The 22,418-nt window shown below is 39.4% G+C and overlaps 1 protein-coding gene across 1 annotated transcript in view; it reads left to right on the top strand.

Annotated features, from left to right (window-relative positions):
- Positions 1-13,707, top strand: part of kcnh8 (potassium voltage-gated channel, subfamily H (eag-related), member 8) — a 49,200-nt gene extending 35,493 nt beyond the window's left edge. The window contains exons 11-16 of the mRNA XM_078267594.1: positions 4,152-4,366; positions 5,527-5,565; positions 6,703-6,989; positions 7,773-7,888; positions 8,163-8,242; positions 11,568-13,707. Of these exons, the coding sequence (XP_078123720.1) occupies positions 4,152-4,366; positions 5,527-5,565; positions 6,703-6,989; positions 7,773-7,888; positions 8,163-8,242; positions 11,568-12,128 (1,298 nt within the window). The 3' untranslated portion in view covers positions 12,129-13,707. The remainder of the gene's footprint in view (positions 1-4,151; positions 4,367-5,526; positions 5,566-6,702; positions 6,990-7,772; positions 7,889-8,162; positions 8,243-11,567) is intronic.
- The last annotated feature ends 8,711 nt before the right edge of the window (positions 13,708-22,418 follow it).

Below are 22,418 nucleotides of genomic sequence, written 5' to 3'. Positions count from 1 at the left end.
TGGCTTCTCATTAATGGAGGAACGAAGTTCTAAAACATTTGCTAAAGCTGCAATTCAGCTAAAACTAAGAAAAGATTTTTGGGTGTCTTTATTCATTAAATTATAGTAATATTTGTTATAGAAAGTGCTAATAATGCGGTAGAGTGATTATGTAAAGCTCTAATGAAAGGAAAAATAGATTAACTTATATAAAAAGATGCATAAAAACGCAAGGACTGCTCATTAAAATATATATATATATATATATATATTTATATACTGTATATACTGTATATGTAAACATCAGGTGTATAAAGTCAAGTTTTCTCTATTTTATCATGAACTACTCAACTTCCTTGACTAAAAAAAAATTTGAATTACCCTTTAATCATCTCTATATGTATTTTTATGTGTATTGTATTCAAAGAGTTTGCTCATTCCAAACAGATTACGAATTACAAAACAATTCTGCAGCATATCTTAGCTTACCACAAAGACTGGTATCAGGAGGAAACAGCTAGTGTAGCTCTGTCCAAAAGGTAACAAGTCCACCCAGCAACTCCAAAGCTCACTAATTAACGTATTATATCTCATTTATTTAATTGATTTATATTTCTTGGCTGTACACCCAGGCAAGTGTTGACCTTTACATAACATATATATTGGCAAGTATCTTGTGATATATTGCTGGCAGTTACTGTATGTTCTCATCTCATCTTCATAAAAAAGCAAAAATTGGATTTGGAACTTATTCAATGCTGCTCTCCTCAGTCCTCACAGATAGTTAAACTCTCTTGACACCATCACAACCTTCCTTCAATACATCTGCAAACATTTGCACATGCTTTTGAGTGGTGGGTGGAGAATCTCCCATTGATAACATATGCACACAAATTGTGTCAAAGTTTGGGGCGGTAGTGAAAAACACAATATGTCATACACGTCTCTTAGTGCAGAATGCATCTGATCATGTGAACAACCCCCAGTCTAGCTGTATTTCCAACCACTCACATCTGCTGTGTAACACAACCTCTTGTACTGATTGACCTTAATGGCTTTTGCTACCTCACCTTCTTGACACAGAGTTATAGACCAATCTGGCACAAGTGTGTGTGTGTGTGTGTGTGTGTGTGTGTGTGTGTGTGTGTGTGTGTGTGTGTGTGTGTGTGTGTGTGTGTGTGTGTGTGTGTGTGTGTAAGTGAGTCAGTAAGAGAAAGCGAGAACGATCTGAATCTGGTCCTCTATTCATCACTGTGTCTATCTTGATCTCTGTCAGAGTGTGTGTATTGTTTGCCTCAGCACCAACATGCATGCTCTCCTGTTGAAAAATAAATTTGTGTATGTCTGTGCGTGTATGGAGTAGGTGGAATTGTTTACTGTTGTGCAGAGTGGTGTTTGTGTGTGTGGGTGTGTACAGTATGTGTGTGTGGGTGTATATGTGTGTGTGGGCTTGACAGGCAGAAAGCATTGTCTCTGTGCTTGCCTGCTGACTGTGCAGAAGGTCAGACTGACTTGAGTGTCTGACTGAGATAGAAATAAAACTCTGTTTCTTTTTCTCTGTATGTGTGTGTCTCTATCCCCATCTTCCTTGTCACAACACAAGTCTGTAGCCACCAATAACAGTGAGTGGGTGAGAGTCCTGAAACCAAGAGAGTGAGAGGATGAGGAGAAAGTGGGGATGACGGAGAGAGAAAAGAGAGAATGTGGAAGGCAGAGAGGATGTAGAGAGAAAGTATGAAAGAAAGAGAAGGAAAGCAAAGGTAGAAAAAAGAGAGGGGGAGCAGGACTGTGGATGAGAGGAAGGGATAAGAGAAAAAAGAAAGGAAGGAGGAAAATTGAGGAGAGTGAGTGAGATTGGAAAACGAGAATAGAGCTGAGGTGAAGGAAGGAAGGCAGGAGGCTAAACTTGGAGAAAGGAATATAAAAAGAACAAGGCGGAAGAAAGTACGGGAAGAATAAAAAAAGAAGGAAAACAGGGATGAAGGAGGGAAGGACAGAAAAAAGGGAGGGGAGCAAAACCTGGAAGATGAAAAGAAAAGAAAATTGAGAAAAGGGGGAAATGTGGAGGAGGTAAGGAAAGAAGTAAAACAGGAAGGAAGAAAGGAATTAGGGTATGAACATAGGAAGTAAAGAATGAAGGAAATTTGGGGAAAATTAAGACAAAAAGTAAAAGGAGGGAGGTAAGAAAGAAAGAAGGGAGGAAAACGGCAAGTAAAGAAGAAGGGACGAGGGATGGATAGAAAACACAACGCGAAGAAATAAGTAAGGAAGGAAAACAGGAATGGATGTAAGGAAAAAGGAAAATACAGAGGAAAGAAAGAAAAAGGGTAGCAAGGAAGAAAACAGGGAAGAAGGAAGATAGGTAGAAAATACAGAAGGAAGGAAAGAATGAAAACAGAGTAGGAAAATAAGAAAGGACAGAAAACACAAAGCAGGGAAGGAAGTAAGGAAGTGGGGAAGGAAGTAAACAAAGTTGAAAGAAGGAAGGCAGGAAGGAAAGAAAATTAACTGAGAAGAGAAGAAAAGAGACAGGAAAGATAGCAGAGGGGACAGGGAGGAGAGAATGAATACAGAAAGGGAGGCAGTGATGAGAAAATAGAAGACAAAGGGTTGTGATAAAGCAGGAGGAGTGAGGAATCTTAACAGACAGAGAGAGGGAGGGAGTAGGGGAGGGAGGGAGGGAGAGTAGTAACGGCTGAGGTGAGAAGGACCAGACTGAGAGACAGTAGGAGCGAAAGAGAGGGAGGGAAGGAGGGGGGAAATAAGAACCGTCACGACTGCCATTCCATCAACCTCGCTGTAATTGAGCAGCGTTCACAGTTCACAATGACCATAATGAATATTTTATCACTGCTTAAGGGGCATTAACACTAACGGGGTACTTTGTACAGCTTCGCCCTGTATGTATGAAGAGAACAGGAAACAGCTGTCAGCACCACTTCATTCATACAGTACATTTACTAAAAGCAATAAGAGTGATTATGTTTTATAAATATAATCATAGACTGTAAAGAGTTATATTCTTTTCATTCACAGTCTACTTAATTTGCTTATAAGGTGGTATTTGGCTCCCCAACAATACCTCTTCTTACTTGAGTTTCAGCTCTTTTGCTTAATTAAATTCTCGATGCATTCAGATGACCAGTTGTGCTTTTAATTTTAACATCATCTGACAAGTAAGTGCTGACAGTTGATCAGCTTTAACTGACTTTAATGTTAATGTAAAAACTGAAGAGAAAAGCTTGTTGTCAGCTCTGTTTATTTTTTAGCTGTATTGCTCTTCTTACTTTAACTGTAATGTTTTGTGAAAGAGCTGCAAGACAACTAAGACATAGATAACGTAGTTGTTATAGTTGTTGCAGTAGTTACAGAAGCCTATGGTGGAATGACAGTTTTGATGCTATCTGGTCCCAAATAAACTCAAGTCAAGAATATTGTCAAGCCATAGTGGTCAGAGGATAACTAGATTGGTGATGGTACCATATCCTTGCTTAATAAATAATTTATTAATTCTTTGTAGATCAGTTTAAAGCGATTAACAAGAAAACGTTACCAGGTTACCAGGTTGTGAGAACACACCTTTGGATGGTGTTTATCCCCCTCTAGCATGACACTAGCTTTAGCGTTTTAATTATTCAATGGATCATTTGATCACTTAACTGAAACAATCTCTTAAAAAGATATTAACATTTACAACTGCAGACTTGGTGAAATGTTCTAAGAATTCTTTATTAAAGTCATTTATCATAGCAAAGGACTCAATAGCTTTTGTTGTTGGCTTATTGCATTCAATGACTGTTATTTTGTAAAATTATTTTATAAAACCTACAACTTGTTTGGCTTTTACCCCACCGTGAGGTCAAAGGTCAGGGCCAGGTACAGACCTGTAGGGGTTGGTAGGGATTCAGTCTAGCTTATAGACGTGTTCGCGTCACAGATGGATGCTCACATTAGAGCAGGTGGACAGGTGAGCTTCCTAATGCCTCAGCATCTCTTCTGATCCAAAACCCCTCACACACTCTAACATGTGCATTCCCTGAGAAGCTTCTATAATGAATGAATGATCTGAAACATGTCACAGAGTCTGCATCCTCAACCCATTTTACCAGAAAATAAACATTATGCTGCTACCCTTACTATGACCTACCATGTCCATGTCTCTCTCTGAGCAGGTAAAGGCGACCTGATCGGGGCGAACCTGTCCTTAGATGACCGAGTGATAAAAACCAATGCGGATGTGAAAGCCCTGACCTACTGTGACTTGCAATGTGTTAACCTGAGGGGGCTGTACGAGGTGTTGGACCTTTACCCTGAATACTCACACCGCTTCGTCCAGGACATCCAACAGGATCTCACATACAACCTGAGGGAGGGACATGAGACACACGTAAGTTTAGCCAAGTATTATTGATTGCTAAATGTGAAATTCTCAAAGATGCTGCTGTCTACTGGGTGTCATCACAGTATGTTACTTGTTACAGATCCGTTAAACTGATTTTCACCTTGATTTCATGTCCCTATGTGCCCAAATGTTATTATGTTTCATGCTGCAAGAGAACAATGATTACTGTAGTTTACATTAACAAGGCCCTCTTATGATGTTGACAAAAAAGCCTCTGCTAATAGAAAGAGGAAAGTGTGGAGGAAACGTAAAAGAGTTGCTGATTATGCACCAGAGTCCAATTAAGGAGCAATAAGCACAGCAGTGTGTGACAAGTACTTTATACACACTTGCCAAATTCTCTGTATAATGAATGTAAGAAGGCAAGAAGGGCAGGAGTTGGGAGGGTAAGAAATGGACTTTGAGGGCGACTAGAGAAGTGTTGAGAAAGCAAGAGGGGAAAAGCTTTAAAATAAAAAAGTGTATGTGTATAAGAGTGTGCGGTTGACCAAAAATCCCCAGAGAGAGAGAGAGAGAGAGAGAGAGAAAATGGCCAGGGCACTTGGAGGAGCTCTGCTGCTGTAATTACAGTCAGGTGTTTACGTCTCTCCTGCCCAAACACCACTGGCCCACTTACACACACACTGCGACAAGGCTTTTAGGTGAAGCATTCCAGATCTCTGGACTGACTGTGTAGTGTTAAGATGAAGACAGAAGGAAAGAGGCAGCTCAGGATGGAGGATATGTTCGTGGCTAAGAGGTTGAGATTGCTTGGATATTACTGTACTATATATGAGCACAACACAATAGCACAATATCAGTGTGTTAAGGTGAATTATTTTCCATCATTGGATCACCGCAAGCCATATAGTCTTCTTGTGCCAGCTTCCATCCATCCATCCATCTTCATCCGCTTATCCGGGGTCGGGTCGCGGGGGTAGCAGCTCCAGCAGGGGACCCCAAACTTCCCTTTCCCGGGCCACATTAACCAGCTCCGACTGGGGGATCCCGAGGCGTTCCTTGTGCCAGCTTTGCAAAAATAATTTACTGCTGAGCATTGTGAAATATCTCCTCCTTGGTTTAAAACTGAGAGAAGAAAGGCCACATCTTGATTGCTCTTTCCTGCAATTCATTTACTGTATATTTCCTCTCTGGCTGTCTTCCAGGTTAAGGTCCGACTCTCCACAACAGCTCCAGATACTCAGGTAATGGACCAAAAGCACTCAAACACTGATTGATGATTAACAATCTCAAACCAAAATACCCTCTTTTGAGACAGGTACCATTAACTCGAAAGACATGTTCGATGTCCATCACCTCATTCTATTTGTTAATACCAGCCCGCAACATTTGAATCTGCCCTCAATAAAAAATAATGAAACTTAAATTAATGTTCAACCACAGATCAATTGTGAAAAGTCTGCAGGGCGACCCAGGGCGATAATGGACTCAATTACTCTTTTCGAATGAATGATCTTGATTGAGAGCTTTTTTTTTGATAGGGAGTTTGAGGGAGGAGAAAGATCACTTCTGCACAGATTGGGTTAGTAGTCATTAAATCATTCTTCCTCAGAATAGAGTATATAATAGAGTCTGCACAAATAAAATATAACCCAACAAATCAATTCAGGTGTCAGAGCCATTGACCTCACGCTGGTGTTGGCTTCCTCCGAGAGTTGGCTCATAGGCCGCTGATCAATGACACCTTATTTCTGTTATTACCTTATTGTATCCTCATATAAGGTTGATAAGCATCTTTGCAATTTTGCACAACTTCAGACCCTTGACAAAAGAGGACGCAAGACTGGAGACAGAGTTTACCAATGTTGCCTTCAATACCCTGCAGGTCACAGTTTTCAGTTTAAATGTTGATATGGGGATTTTTGGTCAACCTTGTCACTCATAAATCTAGCTGAGTGGTCTGCTCCTTGCACTTAGAAGCCATAAGTGCACATCTACAGTATGTATTGAAAACACCTCTGTGTATTTCAGGGTCACGGTATTAACTGGACAAATACATATAGCAGAAAAAATGAGGATGGCGACATTTGTTGTGACACAGAATACAGAGAATTGCTGTTTTTTAATTTTTTAAAAGAGGCATTTGACATCATCAAGGCTGATGCTTCAGATTACTCAAATCAGCATGATTAGATTTTTATTTCATGTCAGCTTTCTGCTTTTTTCGTAGTTATGTAATCTCCAAAAGTTCTCTGAGTAACCATACTCAATTGGTTGTATTTCAAAATATCCTGAAATCACAGGCGATTGATATTTGTGGCTACTCTCTAAGATTCTTTTCACGTTTTTCAAAAAAAAAAAAATTTAAATTTTATTTCCAGTCTGGGGTGAAAAAGAATGGACAAGTGGTTCAGGGCTATACGCCCATCATAGAGGCAAAGGACAAACAGGAGGAAGATGAGGAAGATGATGAGGAAGAGGAGGAAGACAAGGCCATGTCTGTTTCTCTGTCATTGGAGCGGAACCAGACGGTGAACCTCGGGACAGGTGGGAAGTCTCCGCTGAGCCATTCCAGCCAGAAGACCACAGGACAGAGCTCCAGGAGGTCTCGGAGGAAGATCCAGGAAATTACTCTCACTACTTTAGACCCGTCCAACCTCAGCCCCAGGTGAGTTTGATCGCCATTGATTTGTCTGCCTGTGTTTCTGTGTTTCTGTGACTCTGTTAGGTCGATTTGTGTCATTCTTTAGCACAGTAAAGGTGGTACAAGCTACAGCTCGGCAAATGACTAAAATAAAGTCACAGTCAACATTTGTATTACCTTTCAATTAGGGCTGAAACTAACGATTATTGTTTATTATCGATTAATCTGCAGATTATATTCTCGCTTAATTATTTAATCTCTTTTAATCTCTCATCTGGTCTTTCAAATATTGTTAAAATAATTAAAAAATAATGCCCATCCCAGTTTCTCAAAGTCCTAGTTACTGTCTTTGTTTTGTCAGTCCAAAACCCAAAGATATTCAGTTTAATATGATATAAAACAGAAAAGAACAGGAAATCTCCATATTTGAGAGGCTGAAAACAGCATTTTTGCATGAAACAATTAATTGATTATCAAAATAGTTCACAATTATTTTCTCAACTATCTTTTTCCCTCTGTTTCTAGACTTTATGCTAAGCTAAGCTAAACGGCTGCTGGCTATAGCTTCCTATTTACCGTACAAACGTGAGAGTGGTATTGATGTTCTCGTCTAACTCTTGGCAAGAAAGCAAATACACGTGCATTTCCAAAAATGTTGAACTATACTTTTAAGAGCATGAAAGCGCAACATTTAAACAATATGACAATAAACCTACTATTCATTGATAATATTAGCATTGTTTCTAATTATCCCCCCCCACACACACACACACACACACACACACACTGATTTCTGTCTCTCTGCAGGATAGTGGACGGTACTGAAGACATTGAGGGGACGGAGGGTTTCCTGGCTTTCCCCTTCTCTACCAGCCGAGGTTGTCCTGTCAATAAACCAACCAGTGCCTCAGCATCTGCCACAGGTCCTCCCATCCTACAGTACTCTGCAATTTACCTCTCAAATATAACCTAATACCATTTACAATCCCTTCAACTTCCCACATCCTGGGAAGTGAAAAATGTTCACCTCCAAATCCCTCAGTACTGCTGTATAATGAGGGTGATTAATGTGAATTTGCACTTCCTGTCAATGCCTACAGAATGTATCAGCTGCCTTGATGCAATAACTGCTGGATGTAAATTTGCAGTTCGTATCGGGACTCGAAGTGATTTGTAACTTGCAAATGTGTGTCCCAGATATGCTGCAGAACAGCACAGCAGAGTTAGCAGCTAAAGCAGAGGAGACCAGAGGACAACTGCGACACCTCGACCAGCAGGTAGGACTCTGAGTCTGCGTGCATGCACGTGTGCGAGAGAGAGACAGAGAGAGAGAGAGACAGATATGTGGGCACAGGTAAGCACTAGCCATATGGCTATAGCTGCATGTCAGGCACAAGATGGGTGAAAGGATTGAGAGAAGTAATGGAGCAAAAACTGATTTCTTTAAATAATTGAATGTGACATTGTAGAAATGACTGCTCTAGAGGATAGGGTGTTATAATGAGGCCTTACAGAATGGTATAACTTTTCGCTAGACCCTACATTTATATGTTTTCCTGAACTACAAAGTTTATTTCTATTCTGTTTTTTACACCAGACTAACTACAGTGCCTTGTCAGTCTCATTGTATATTATCATATGTGGATGTTTTATAGACTTTAGTGGTTCATTGTCCAGCTTAAAATAATCCATTCAAACACACACAGCCTTTCTTGCTGTATCCTATGGTTTTGATTGGCGGGTGGCTAAATTGACATTAGACTTTTGGCAGGTGAGGAGGGGTGTGCTTCCTCCCGCTAAGCCTTAGTCTGTATCATGGGATGATCAGAGAGAGAAAAAGGACATGGAAGAGAGGGAAATAAAGGGGTGAAGAGGAACAGGCAGATAGTTTTATGAGAAGAAAAAAAAAAGCAAATTAGAGAGTGATGAAGAAAAAGTGTGAAAGACAACAGAGCAGCAGCTTCACAGTGATACACATTGGCTCTGTTGTCCTTTCTGTGTCTCTGTGGGTTACCGTGTTAGACAGGAAGTCTCTCAGCATGCTCTTGTAGGTTGTTAATCCTCACTTGGATCCATCCACTTCGATCACCATAGGAGATGAAAAGGGGGGTGTTGGTTTAAACCCTATCTGTCATCTTCACGAACACAAATATAAAATTATAAATAAGGGTGCTGTCTGTTATTTCGTAGATGCAGGATAGTTTCATAATGTATATTAATTACCAAAATATTGGTTCATTGTCCCAAGTACTGTAATTCAATAATGTGGTCAAGCAATGCACAGTTTCTCATCCAGTGCAAAAAGAAAATCAGCGAATGTTTCGTTCCAACACTCAACAATTTAACAAAAACATGCAAAACTATTCATGCTTGCAGGGGCCCAATTTTTTGGTTGGCACTGCGGTGTTAATTTTCTTAATAAGCAACTACAACAGTACCAATTCTTTCAGTGGAAGTCATGTAGTGAGGGCCTTTTGAGACCTGTATCTGTACCTGTAAATAAAAAAGAACAAACTGCAATTTTAAACATGGCCATCCAAACAACCAAATAACAAGGTTAATGTCTTTGCTCATTCTGACCTAAACCACACAAAAGGGGCAGCATTTTAATGAACTACAAAATGGGTCAACACAGTACTAAACTCTGCCTCGCTCTGTGACCTCTCATCTTTACCCTTTGACCTTATTCTACATCTATTCCTCTGGAGGTTTTATTCTAGTGGAAGATGTATGAGGTGTTAGTATAGCTAAAAAGAGGCCTAACATGGTGACCTCTGTACCGTGTCATATAAATCATAAGAAGAGCTGAAAGAATGAGGGCTTTGCCTGAACAGTCTCAGTAATTGCACTTATGATTACAAGAAGAGGCTACAAACACTCCTACAGTACACCACAAATAGACTTGAGAATGAGACATGGGTACACACACGCATGCACAGCAGTAGTGACCTACTTTAGTAAATAAAGAAACAAGAAACAAAGCATCAAATTATGAACGCATCAAACGAGTAGAACACAGACTTATTAAACAGTACATAGACTTTAAAGCAACAAAAGTTGATTTTGTTTTTGGCCACTTGGGGGCAGTGGAATAAGATGTTAACGCAGCATGTACATATTATCTATTAACACATCTAGCAGACACTGAGCAACATTAGCAGTTATTTAGAGGCATGTTTCTGCCCACCTGACAAATGTAACGCCAATATTCCCTCTTTGTGTTAGCTCTGTTTTCCACAGACTGAGGAAAATATTCTGGCTCCTTAGTGTGCTAAATACTACTCTAGCATTTAGAAACCAGCTAGTAGCTTACTTTTCTGTCTGCTGTTTAGTGCTGACTAGGTAGTGTACAGTAGCTTTCTTGCAAACACAACCTGCTGGTTGGCTGTAAACAAGGTTGAGGAGAGCAAAACCAAAACCGTAAGGTTGCATGCCATCAAACCAAAACAATGATGCTAAAACACTCCGTAGAGCTAAGATGAAGGGTAATAGTCGGGTAATAATTCTCTGTACTTCTGTAACGGTCACTATTTCTGGAAAAAAACAAAGACTTTAAGAGCATACATCAGCTTTTGGAAATGATATCTTCTAGCTTCCCAAGTTAAAAAAACGTGGCCAGGAAAACTTTCGTTTTTATAGCAGCAAGGTTGAGGTAACTAAATGAGGTTCCCTCATTAGTCCTACCTTCTCTTGGGACCAACTCTTTGGACAGTATCTTGACCGTCACATTTAAAACTTTTGTTGTCTAAGCTAGCTTTGTCATTCTCATGCTCCAATTCTTCTTGGGAATGATATGATTTACAAAAGGCACAACACTAATTCCTCATCATCAGTAGTCTCAGGTACATCTTAATTTCTAGAGCTACTGTCATCACAACCCTCCATTGTTAAAGGAAATGCTGCTCTGTGCAAAACCAGGTTGCTTAATATAGTGGATTACTATCTACTCAGAAACATTTATTCAGAGTTGGATACTTTTTATAACTCTCATGGGTAGGTTAGAATAAGCATTGTATGATCTAATGATTCTACTACTTATTTTTGGTAGGCTGAACATGTACCTGTAGCTGCAGTGAATTCTGGTCATTCATGGCTGCTGTTTTGTCTGACTATCTCTACAGACGGTTGTCTCTGAGGTGGGAGTACTGGAATCATATTGACAGCGTCTCAGATTAGACTGTCCTGTCGCTCTCAGCTTTTCTATTTTTGTCAGAGCCAGAGTTTAGACCCAGGCTTTTATCAGCCTATCCAGAGAAGGAGAGAGATGGGACAATTATGAGAACTGTGAAAGAATATTTAGATAGATCCAAGTTAAAGAACCTCAATGTTAGATAATACATGTAATTGCAAATACAACTAAATGTACACTTGGCTATTAACTAGCAAGACAACAAATTTGTTACACATTTTCGAATTCACGAGTTGTGTGTCCTGCAGAGGGCTGATGTGCATCCAGTGGCACTGATGTGCGTGATTGGTCTGATGAATGGTCATGAGTGCTTTGACTGGTAGAAGCAGATGGCACGTTGGCAGGGCTCCATGTTCGTGCCCTCTGTAGCCATGCCATACCTAACTAAAGATGGTTTGTGTTTGTGTCTGCAGATGAGCAACCTCGGGAGGGAAGTGGCCGACCTTGGACAAGGCATGAAGAGAATGGCCCAACTCATGGAGACCCTCATGTCAATGCCACAACCTACAGTAGTCTGCTCCACGCACTACTCCCCAGCACACATCACATACATGCCCCATCCTACCCCTCCTATGTCTTACCCTTTACCATCCTCCTCTCAGACTGCCTCCATCTGGACGGACACTCCCATTTCATTGCCTTCTTCTCCCTTCACCATACCTCAGCAACATGGTGCGATATGCCACACAGACTCCCTCACACATAGACCCCAGGACCTTCAGCTGTGCTACCCTGCTATCCCCAGCTCAACTCTACCTACAACTCACAACACATCTGCCCTTCAACTACAGCCCTCACCACTCAGCTCACCAGAGATTTCCTACTACAAAGATGGGGTTTCTGTCTCCATCAGGTCAAGGGTACACAGTCCACCTCCACAAGATGGGGGAGATGAGGGCCCTCATCAGAGCTCTGTGTGTTCTCCACAAGCTAGACATGGAGGCACCTACCACAACCCAACTAAGGGTTTGTAGCAGCCCTCCATGGGAACTTTCCTGGACTCTACAGGACTTAATCCAGGATATTTTTGGGGATATGTTCCTGAACTGAAGATCAAACTGATCAACTGGGGTCTCCCATATCATTGGAGGATGTTTGCAGTGATGCAACTCAGATTCCTTTTGTTTTAAAGGCACGTGTTTAAAAATCGTGTTGCATGAAAACAAGTACAGAAGGTTTAGGTGTGTTAGCTTTACCCTATAGAAACGTAGTGTTGTTAGAAAGGATGTAGAGGTTTGGGTCAGTTGTGCAGATGTATGATGGCTCCCCCCCCCCCACAACCTTAATGTGGGATTGTGCCATAATGGAGGATGAGGGATATGGTGAAGGAGAGCATTATTTCAGTCCTCTCTTTGCTCCTGGCTAGTGATGGTTTCAGGTCGGCTGGGCTGGTTGGAGGAAGAGAAAGCTTTGTGAGTGGTGGAGTTGGGCTTTGGAGACAAGGAGGAGAGGAGTGGGGGGGTGTTAACATCCTTCCCCCAACCTTCTATCTTTGCTATTTTCTCTCCTTGTAACCCATCGTTCTTTGTGCACTAAACCCACGCACGGTGCTTTGGATTGCGTGTACCAGTGCATGGCCGGTTGGGGCTGGTTGGACTGGGAGCACAGAATAGTGTGAGGAGAGAGATGGGACATATTGTGCTCTTTACCACTGGCCCTCAGGGAAAGGGGGATGGAGGGTGGAGGAAGCTGGTTATGGAGGTGGGGGGATATGTTATGCCTCGGGCAGCACAGCCCCTGCTGTCGCCTGTCACACTGAGCACAAGGACTCTTTCTCCCTCTCTGCTCCTCGTTTCCAGTGTTTCTCTTCACACCTACCCTCTCTCTCTCTCTCTCTCTCTCTCTCTCTCTCTCTCTCTCTCTCTCTCTCTCTCTCTCTCTCTCCTTTCTCTTGCTCTCTGCATGCCTTTCAGAGCCTTTTGAGTAGTGCCTGTAGACACACATTAACACGCTGCATGTCACCCTGTGGAAATCCAGCTTGCCATTTATCTATCTATTTAAAGGAAACACGGTTCAATCGTTTAATAGCTGAACCTGGCATTTACTGATGCATATTTATTGGATGTTGGCTCAGTTTAAACAACTGGGTAATTTAGGCACAAAGTAGTCGCCCCTCTTGTGCTTGTGAAGTGGCCGGGAGCAAATTGCCAAAACTAAATTGGTTCATGATCCATGATGGAGGCCATTTCCCTGATCGTCACCCTTGGTTATCATATCTGAGATCCATTTTATCAGCTGTCCAGAGCAAGGCAATATTACCACATAAAAGCACAATAAGGAAATAAAGACGCTTTTATATTTCTATGAATGTATCAATACTAAAGATGTATTTTTTTACCTCAAAGAATGCAAGAGTGTGAGATGGCAGTTACTGATGCTACTGTATATGAAGTTATGGCAGTTTGCTGGTACCAGCCAATGCAATCTTAAAACAGAAAAAAGGTCTGAACTCTCGTCCCGACAGATCTACTGTTCTCTTTTGAATTCGTGTAGGTTTGACTCTGCTTCATTGCAAATGGAATGTACTGTAATCAAACATCTTTTTTCCCTTAACATTTTGATATTATTAGATACAAAAAAACTGTTATGCTAATAAATGACAAATATGACTGTTATGTCCTGGCTTTTCATTTTTGTTTAGTGTTCACAGAAACATTCATTAGAGCTGGAATGCGGATATTAGAGATTGTCACATCCAAGAATTCCACCTTTTTCTCTTTTCCAAAACAAATAAACAGAATATTCCTTAAAACCCATATGGACAAAACATTGATTGATGGCTATGGAAGACCGTGGATAGAATGTCTGCTGATGCACAATAACTTCAAAGTAAAATTAATTTCCTAATCAGTTTGATTGACAAAATAAAAAAAACATGACTCTTGATGAGATAACTCAAAGCATACTTGTCAAGCAAATGTAACTAGAAAATGTGTTTCCTGCAGAAAATGCTTGTGAATGCTGAAAAGCTAAATTGCTAATTGCATCTCTAAGAAGAAGGTGAAGTAGTGAGAATAGTTGGGATGTGGGAATGGTTTTAATTAGTATGAATTTCATTGAAATGTTGAATAATACCAATAATGTATCAAATAAAAGTGGAATATTTTAAGGTTTCTTGAAAAGCTGACGCTACAACTGCTCGTTAAAATGTGTAAAAGGGGAAGTTTTAGGGAAAGATGGAAAAGTGGAAATGGTTCTAAAAAGTGGAAATGTTCAGGAAATGTTCAAAGTCATAGTATAGTATATAAAAAAGCCATAATGAAGTAAGTCATAAAAAGTGATAAAATAGTCATAGTATAGTATATCAAAAAAGTCAGTGTAGTATGTCAAAAAAAGTTATAATATAGTATATAAAAAAGTGATAAAAAGTCATAGTATAGTATGTCGGAAAAAGTGACAAAAATGTCATAGTATAGTATTATGAAAAAAGAGTCATAGAAAAGCATTTCCAAAAAAGGACTAGATAGTATAGTATGTCCAAAGAAATTGATAAAAAGTCATAGTATAGTATTATGAAAAAACTGACAAAAAAGTCATAGTATAGCCTGTTGAAAAAAGTCATAGTAAAGCATTTCCAGAAAAGTCATAGTATAATAATTAGAACAAAGTGATTAAAAAAAGTCACAGTAAAGTATGCCGAAAAGAAAGTGATGAAAAGTCATGACATAGTAAGTCGGGAAAAGTGAATATTCGAAATAATAATAATGAAAATATGAAAAATAATGAAATAAATAAATAAAAAGTCATGCTATAGTATGTCGATAAAACTAGTGATAAAAGTCATATGTCGAGAAAAAAAAGTGATAAAAAGTCATAGTATAGTATGTAGAAAGGTGATAAAAAGTCATAGTATAGTATGTCGGAAAAAGTGAAAAGAGTCATAGTAAAGCATTTCATGAAAAGTTATAGTATATTAAGTCGAAAATAGTCTTAGTATAGTATGTTGAAAAAACGTTATAAAAAAGTCATAGTAAAGTATGTTGAAAAATTGATTAAAAAAGTCATAGTATATAGTATGTCGAAAAAAGTGAAAAGAGTCATAGTAAAGCATTTCCAGAAAGGTCATAGTATAGTAAGTAGAAAAAGTCATAGTACAGTATGTCTAAAAAAAGTGATAAAAAAGTCATAGTATAGCATGTCGGAACTAGTGAAAAGAGTCATAGTAAAGCATTTTCAGAAAAGTCAAAGTATAGTATGTCGAAAAACAATCATAAAAAAGTAATTGTGTAGTGTGTCGATAAAAGTCAGTATAGCATGTCGAAAAAAAGTCATAGTATAGTATGTCGAAAAAAGTTATAGTGTAGTATGTTGAATTTAGTGATAGAAAAGTCATATATAGCATGTACATTTTTTTATATAAAAAGTCATAGTATAGTATGTCGAAAAAATTGATAAAAAAGTCATAGTATAGTATGTCGAAAAAAAAGTGGAACAAAAGTCATAGTATTGTATGTCAAAAAAAGTGAGACAAAAAAAGTAAGTCATAGTAAAGCATCTCCAAAAGAGTCATAGTATATTATGTTGAAAAGCACATTTATCTTTCCAAAACTAGCAGCTGGGAAAGAGACTAACCAGAACACAAACTTCAGAATACCAGTCTTTTCTCTTCATTTCTGTAATGTAGGTCTTGAAACTAATGGTACCCTATAAGATTTGTACACACAACCTTCTATCTTCCTATCATACTCTTATCACCCTAAGCTATCTTGGCACAAAGGTTATGTTTTCGGCATATTTGTGTGTCAAAAAGGTGATAAAAATAGTCATAGTATAGTATGTCCAAAAAAAGTCATACTATAGTATGTCAAAAAAAAGTCTTAGTAATAGTATAGTACATTGAGAAAGTGATAGAAAAAGTCATAGTATGTAAAAAAAAAAAAAAGTCAGGAAAAAGTAATTCTATAGTATTTCTGAAAAAGTCATAGTTTAGTATGTTGAAAAAGTGATAACTATGAAATTGTATAGTATGTTGAAAGAAGTCATAGTATAGAATGTTGAAAAAAGTGATAAAAAGTCAAAGCGTAGTATGTTGAAAAAAGTGATTAAAAAAGTATAGTATAGTCAGTATAGTATTTCAGTATAGTATTTCAAAAAAGTCATAGTATAGTCTGTCAAAAAAGTGATAAAAAGGTCATAGTATAGACATGTCGAAAAAAGTGATAGTATGTCCAAAAATGTCATTGTATATTATGTCAACAAAGTCATAGTATAGTCTGTCAAAAAAAGTCATAAAAAGGTCATAGTATATTATGTCGAAATAAGTGATAAAAGTCATAGTATAGCATGTCGTAAAAAGTCAGAGTATAGTAAGTCAAAGAAAGTCTGGCTAAACATGCAAACACCACACAAAAAAGTCATAGAACAGTAAGTTGAAAAAAAGTGATAAAAAAATCATAATATAGCATATGGAAAAGAAGTCATAAAAATAGTCATATCATAGTAAGCCATTAAAAAGTCCTAGTATAATATGTTGAAAAAAGTGAGAAAGTCATAGTATAGTATGTCGGAAATTCTCATAGTATAGCACGTAGAAAAAAGGGATAAAAAAGTCCTAGTATAGTATATTAAAAAAAGTCATAGGATAGTATGTCGAAAAAAGAGATAAAAAAGTCACAGTATAGTATGTCGAAAAAAGTGGTAAAAAGTCATAGTATAGTGTATCAAAGAAAGTCAGGAAGAACATGCAAACTCCACACAAAAAGCCCCAGCCTGGACTGTGTATCGAAGCAAGGGTCACAGTCTACGTAGCCTTGCTTTGCCAAACCATCCACACGCGTGCGGAGGAGGGTCTGGCTAGTCCACATAGCATTCCGGGATGAGAGAAAAATGTGCTCTGGTTTATTGGAAAGGTTTAGGGATCACCAAAGTTATTGCAATTCATCTTGAGGGGGTGAGGTGTGTGCAGAATTTTACAGAAATCCATCCAACAGCTGTCGCTGAATTGTTCTCGAACTCTTCATTCTTCATGGTGCATGCACCAACCCATACAAGTCCACCAAAATACACAAACACACAAAGGTAATAATGCCAGATCTCTGTCATGCAAGACTATTGCTTGTCCACACTGTTTGTAATCGTAGTGTGTATTTGTTTTGTGCATGCGCGTGTATGTCTGTCTTTTGTTAGCTGCTGCTACGGTTCATCTGAGGTGAAAGCGCTGCAGTCGTCATTTCCCACTGGTGATGTGGGCGTTGGGTGAAAACTGAGTAAGTATGCGTGCTGTGGATCACATTGACACATCTGTCATAGGTCCAGCTGCTCTCACCTGGCAAGGTGCTATGTGTGTGTGTGTGTGTATGTGTGTGTGTGTGTGTGTGTGTGTGTGTGTGTGTGTGTGTGTGTGTGTGTGTGTGTGTGTGTGTGTGTGTGTGTGTGTGTGTGTGTGTGTGTGTGTGTGTGTGTGTGTGTAGGAAGTGGAGTGGGGAATATGGGATCTGTCTGAATTTGATACATCAGCAGGGATGCAGGTGAGATATACATATATATATATATATACATATATATATATATATAAGGTGATGTTGCAATGCTTTCTCTTAGTTATCATGCATGTGTGTAAATGCTTTTAGAGAAAGTGAAAATGAAGATATGTGTGGTCAAATTACCCCCCACTTACATCATGAATTGTGTGTTTTACTAAGAAGGGACTTGCAGGCGGGTGTTTGCACTGAGGATAATATTTTTGTGTATTTAGCAGCACCTCCAGCACACCTGTGGGAATGATGTTATTTAGCCTAGGGTCTCGAAGACCCTGTGTGTTGTACACACAATCCCAGCCTTGCTGTTTATGCATCGTTTTATCTACCTGCTAGCAAACTCATCTTTTATTCATTGCTTCCCACATTCTGACATTAGCTAACTGAGGCCCATCTGCCTTCCTCCTTTGCACCCTCGCTTTCCTCTTTCCAGCCACTTGTGATTTTTTATTAAAGTTTGGTCTGACTCAAAGGAATGGAGACGAGAACAAAATAGAGATGGTAAAGAATTGAAAATTGCAACACAAATGCCAAAGGGAGAAATGGATTAAAAGAGGTGGGATGTAGACTGATGATGTATGGGCGTTCGTCATTATACTTAAAATACATCTAATTGTGCTTCATATTCCCTCTATTGCTGTGTCTGTTTAATCCACTCTTTTCACATGTTTAATGATGGCTCTGACCCAAATACAGCAACTATTCATCCCTGTCCACTCTTTTCACACACACAAAAAATGCTGTGTGGGCACACACACACACACATTCACTCTTCCATTCAAAATGAGCACTTTATCCCAGTGAAAAGAGCCTCTTCACTTGTCCCTCACCCCAGATTTCAGTACTAAAAACACCATCGCCGTGCAGGAGGTGTGAACTTCTCTCTCAGGTAATGAAAATATGTCCATTTCTCTCCTTTCATCTTCACGGACAAAATGAAGATATGTTGAAATCTGCCAGCTGTGGTGAGCTGTTTCCATTCAGCCCTTACTGTGACCTGATAGGCTGCCTGCTAACAACAACAAAAAAGGTTGAGCTGTGTGCTGAACCAAAGGCACATTATTTTTGTGTTTGAATGTGTGTGTGTGTGTGTGTGTGTGTGTGTGTGTGTGTGTGTGTGTGTGTGTGTGTGTGTGTGTGTGTGTGTGTGTGTGTGTGTGTGTGTGTGTGTGTGTGTGTGGTCCAAATTATGTGTGCTTCTGGTTATGTGTACGTCCATATATATCACGTGTTTGTGCCTGTTTGTACATATAAGAGCACACATCTCTCCACACAAGGGTTTTACATGTATCTGTTCCACTCTCTGGGTGAGACAGCGGCCGCTGTTGCACATCCAAATTGTTACATTTGCATTGGTGTAAAGCAGAAAGGGAGGGAGAAGCATCCAGGGCATCTTGTGTGTTTGATAAATGAGTCTGAGCTGCTCCTGCTGGGTGCTACGGTACACGTGTTGGTGGCGGTTGTGGGATGGGTGGCAGAACAATGCGCATGTCAGAAGTGGAGATTAATGGTGGTTTCTTCTCTGAGACGTGTAGGTGTGGCAATGACCATCAAGCGGGATGCTGGAACTGCTGCTAAATTATCTCCTTTGTTGCTTACCTGACAGAGAGTAGTCTGGCATTTTCAAAGGAGCAGATAGGAGGATTGTCACCATGTAGAGCTCTGTGAAATAGTTGTCTTGCATTGTGTTGATGTAACAGTGATGTAAGGATCCCTGTTGAAAAGTCCAGACTAAAATGCTCATTTATAGAAGAAAACAGAAGGTATTTCTCTGTATGTGAACATATGGCTATATTTTACTCTTTTATGCCGTATATTATGTAACTTTCCATTCTGTCTTGTGCGATGGTGGTTTTTTTCAAGGATAACTAGCCAAAAGTTTCTTTTTAGTCATTTAATCAGAGACTGCAAAAACATTATTCATACATAGCAGCAAGGCTCCGTCTCTGCATGCATTTCTTGTTTGTGATTGAGGCTCAGAGTGTTCACTGCATTTGTACTGTCATTTCACTTGTTTAATTATAAACAAGTAAAATTACAGTATTTTGTGCTCCTTAACTTGGGAACTTGACATACATTTTATTTAGTTTTGGTTACATATTTGTCTGCGCTCTGTTACTTCTGTTTCTCAGTTATATGTTGTCCATGTTTTTGCTTTACATAGTAAGCCATCTGTGAGGCAGAGAGCTGTAAGGGTGAAGTGGTGAAAAACAAGTGAGGCACTTTGGGTCCATATGTTATATCAAAACTGTGCACATCTTGCATGCTTGTTACATCAGCTGTGTGATGCCAAAGAAGGGCCTGTAATTGTAATTGTCTTAATCAAATCATTCATCTCCATCTAATCAAGTTCAAATTTAAGAGCAACTTAATCTTATTTTCACCACCATTGTTGATCAATTTATGATCAGATTTTACAGATTAATCCTACTCTTACCACCTGTTTAGCACCCTTTATATTTGAGTCACACTATTCACCATGTAAGTAGTGGAAATAAGTAGATTGCAGAAATTCCAAATGTGTTTGTCTTTAAAGGCGCGCTAAGTAAGTACAGCCATCTCCGCCCTGTGTGAAATAGCCCCATGGATCTTCATAAAAAGGCCACAGCTCCCTGCACACCACAGCAACTGACATCCATCTGAGTCTCACAGGTTCATCTGAAGATGTGTGTGTTTGTGAGAATGCCACTTGCTCTGCGGCCATCGGCGTTTGATGTGGGTGTTCACTGTATTAATCACACTCATCTCAGCATGGAGAAGAGATGGAAAATGATGAGATGGGAGGGGAGGACACGCAAAAGGTCACATGCAGTGTGTGAGGAGGATAGTTTGGGGACAGAAGGGAGTACAGTAGAAAAAGAGTCTCAGGAGGAGCATTTAAATGCAGACAGAAGAAAATATTGACAATAAAATGAACACAAACTAGATACTTACACCTTCAAATAAAAAAATAAAAAACAATTCTGATAACTGTTAAAAATGTGAAGACTCCTGAAGTTTTCTTTTTATCTGGTTTCCTCTCCATGTGTTGTCCTTAGTTCCCAGTTTTCTCTCATTTTGTATGAAATTTAGAATTCAGCTTATTTACAACATGTCAAAAACTCTTATATACCAACTAGGGATGGGATTTAATGGCTGCCACTACAGAAGTGTTTGATGACACCTCCTTAAGTTGCCATATATTATAAATATTAAACATATTGCATTCCCTCTCGAACAAGCATGTTGAAAAGAGCGTTGCTTTTCCAGCATGCTTGGATTGACAAGTTATTGCTGAGAGACTCCACAGAGACCACAGTGAATGACTGTGATTACTTTATGTAGCCTATTATGCCCAACTGGGGAATTTTCTCACATCTTACCATACGCGCCATACCCCTATGGGCTATTGGATTCAAGTCTAAGCCTAAGTAAAACAGGCAGTGACAGAAGTTTTCAACAGGGTTGTCAAAGGTAGGCTACAATCTCAGGTCCTTTTTCACTTTCACTTCCTTTTTGTTTTCACAGGTGTGTGTAGCGTGCTGACTCTACGATGGGAAAGGTTTGATGCGCGAATCGTGGGCTACATGTAAAGTCTACTCTCTGCAAATATTTGAGCAAACATGTAAAAATAGCCAAACAATGAGTCTGTGACTTATTGCCATCCTCTGAAGACCCCAAGCAGAGACGTTGCTCTTCTTGTACTCAGTAACCTAAATAGTTATGTAACTGAGAGAAGACTTATTAATCAACAACATGTTTGTCCAAGTGTTTGACCTATGCCTCGGAGCTGCAGACATACCATATGACTGTTTTTTATTAAAAGGTGCTGTGTACTTGACTGGGCTAAGTGCACCATGGGTTGAAAAAAGCATTACTGTGACAGAGTATAGGCAGTTATTAGCACTCAATGCCTGGGGGCAAGAAGAGAGTTGCTGAGGACGAGCTCAGGGTCTTCCCTGCCTGCCAGTTGCCATCCTAACCTTGGGCTCTGTGGTTTAAATAACAGCTACACTTATGATAGGGCTGAGTTACAGTAACCCTAGACACAAAAACACATGACACTGTTGTCTAGATCTTAATCACAAACAGAATCCACAACTCTCAGTCACATTCACTTCAGGATAACTGTCACACAGTTGACTTACTGTTGAGTGTAATAATATTAGCGATCACAGAACGTTTATATAAGAATGTCTTTATGGAAATGCTCATAAGTAAATCATATGGGGAGGTTATAGGTGTATAACAATAACAAAGTGATCAGTTGGGGCATTAGAGAAGACTTTGAAGGCAGATGGCTCCCTCTGCTGTTGGCAGCTGATAAAGTATGAATATTCTTGTTTATTTTGGTCAGAGACTTGATATACATCGTAAAAAAAAAAAATAATAATAATAAGAGCGCAATCATCCCAAACACATTAAGAAAGAATAAAATCTTTTAAAATACAACATTTTGGGGGGAGAGTTTACTTAGACCGGCTGTGTGGGTGTGTACATACTTCTTGATTGACACTCTTTAACTCTCCTGTTTTGTTGCACCTAAGAGGACATTTGGACATGTCATAGTGGGAAAGGCACATGTATAAATAAATGAACAATTCCATTAATCTGCTTCAGCTTCAGTTTCTGGTATTATGTACGCTGTCACACTGTCTTGGATTAATGGGACGCTCGATGGTGTTTTAAGCCCCCAACGTCTCCTTCCAGGCAGCACTGCAAACGTTGACTTCAAGGCACCTAACCCTAACCTTAACCCTAACCCTAACCATAACCATAACCATTGCCTAATCCTAGTGTCTTCCAGGC

This window comes from Sander vitreus, chromosome 14 (genome assembly GCF_031162955.1).
Source record: "Sander vitreus isolate 19-12246 chromosome 14, sanVit1, whole genome shotgun sequence".
In the NCBI taxonomy this organism is placed as follows: domain Eukaryota; kingdom Metazoa; phylum Chordata; class Actinopteri; order Perciformes; family Percidae; genus Sander; species Sander vitreus.
This window is presented reverse-complemented; position numbering and strand designations above follow the sequence as displayed.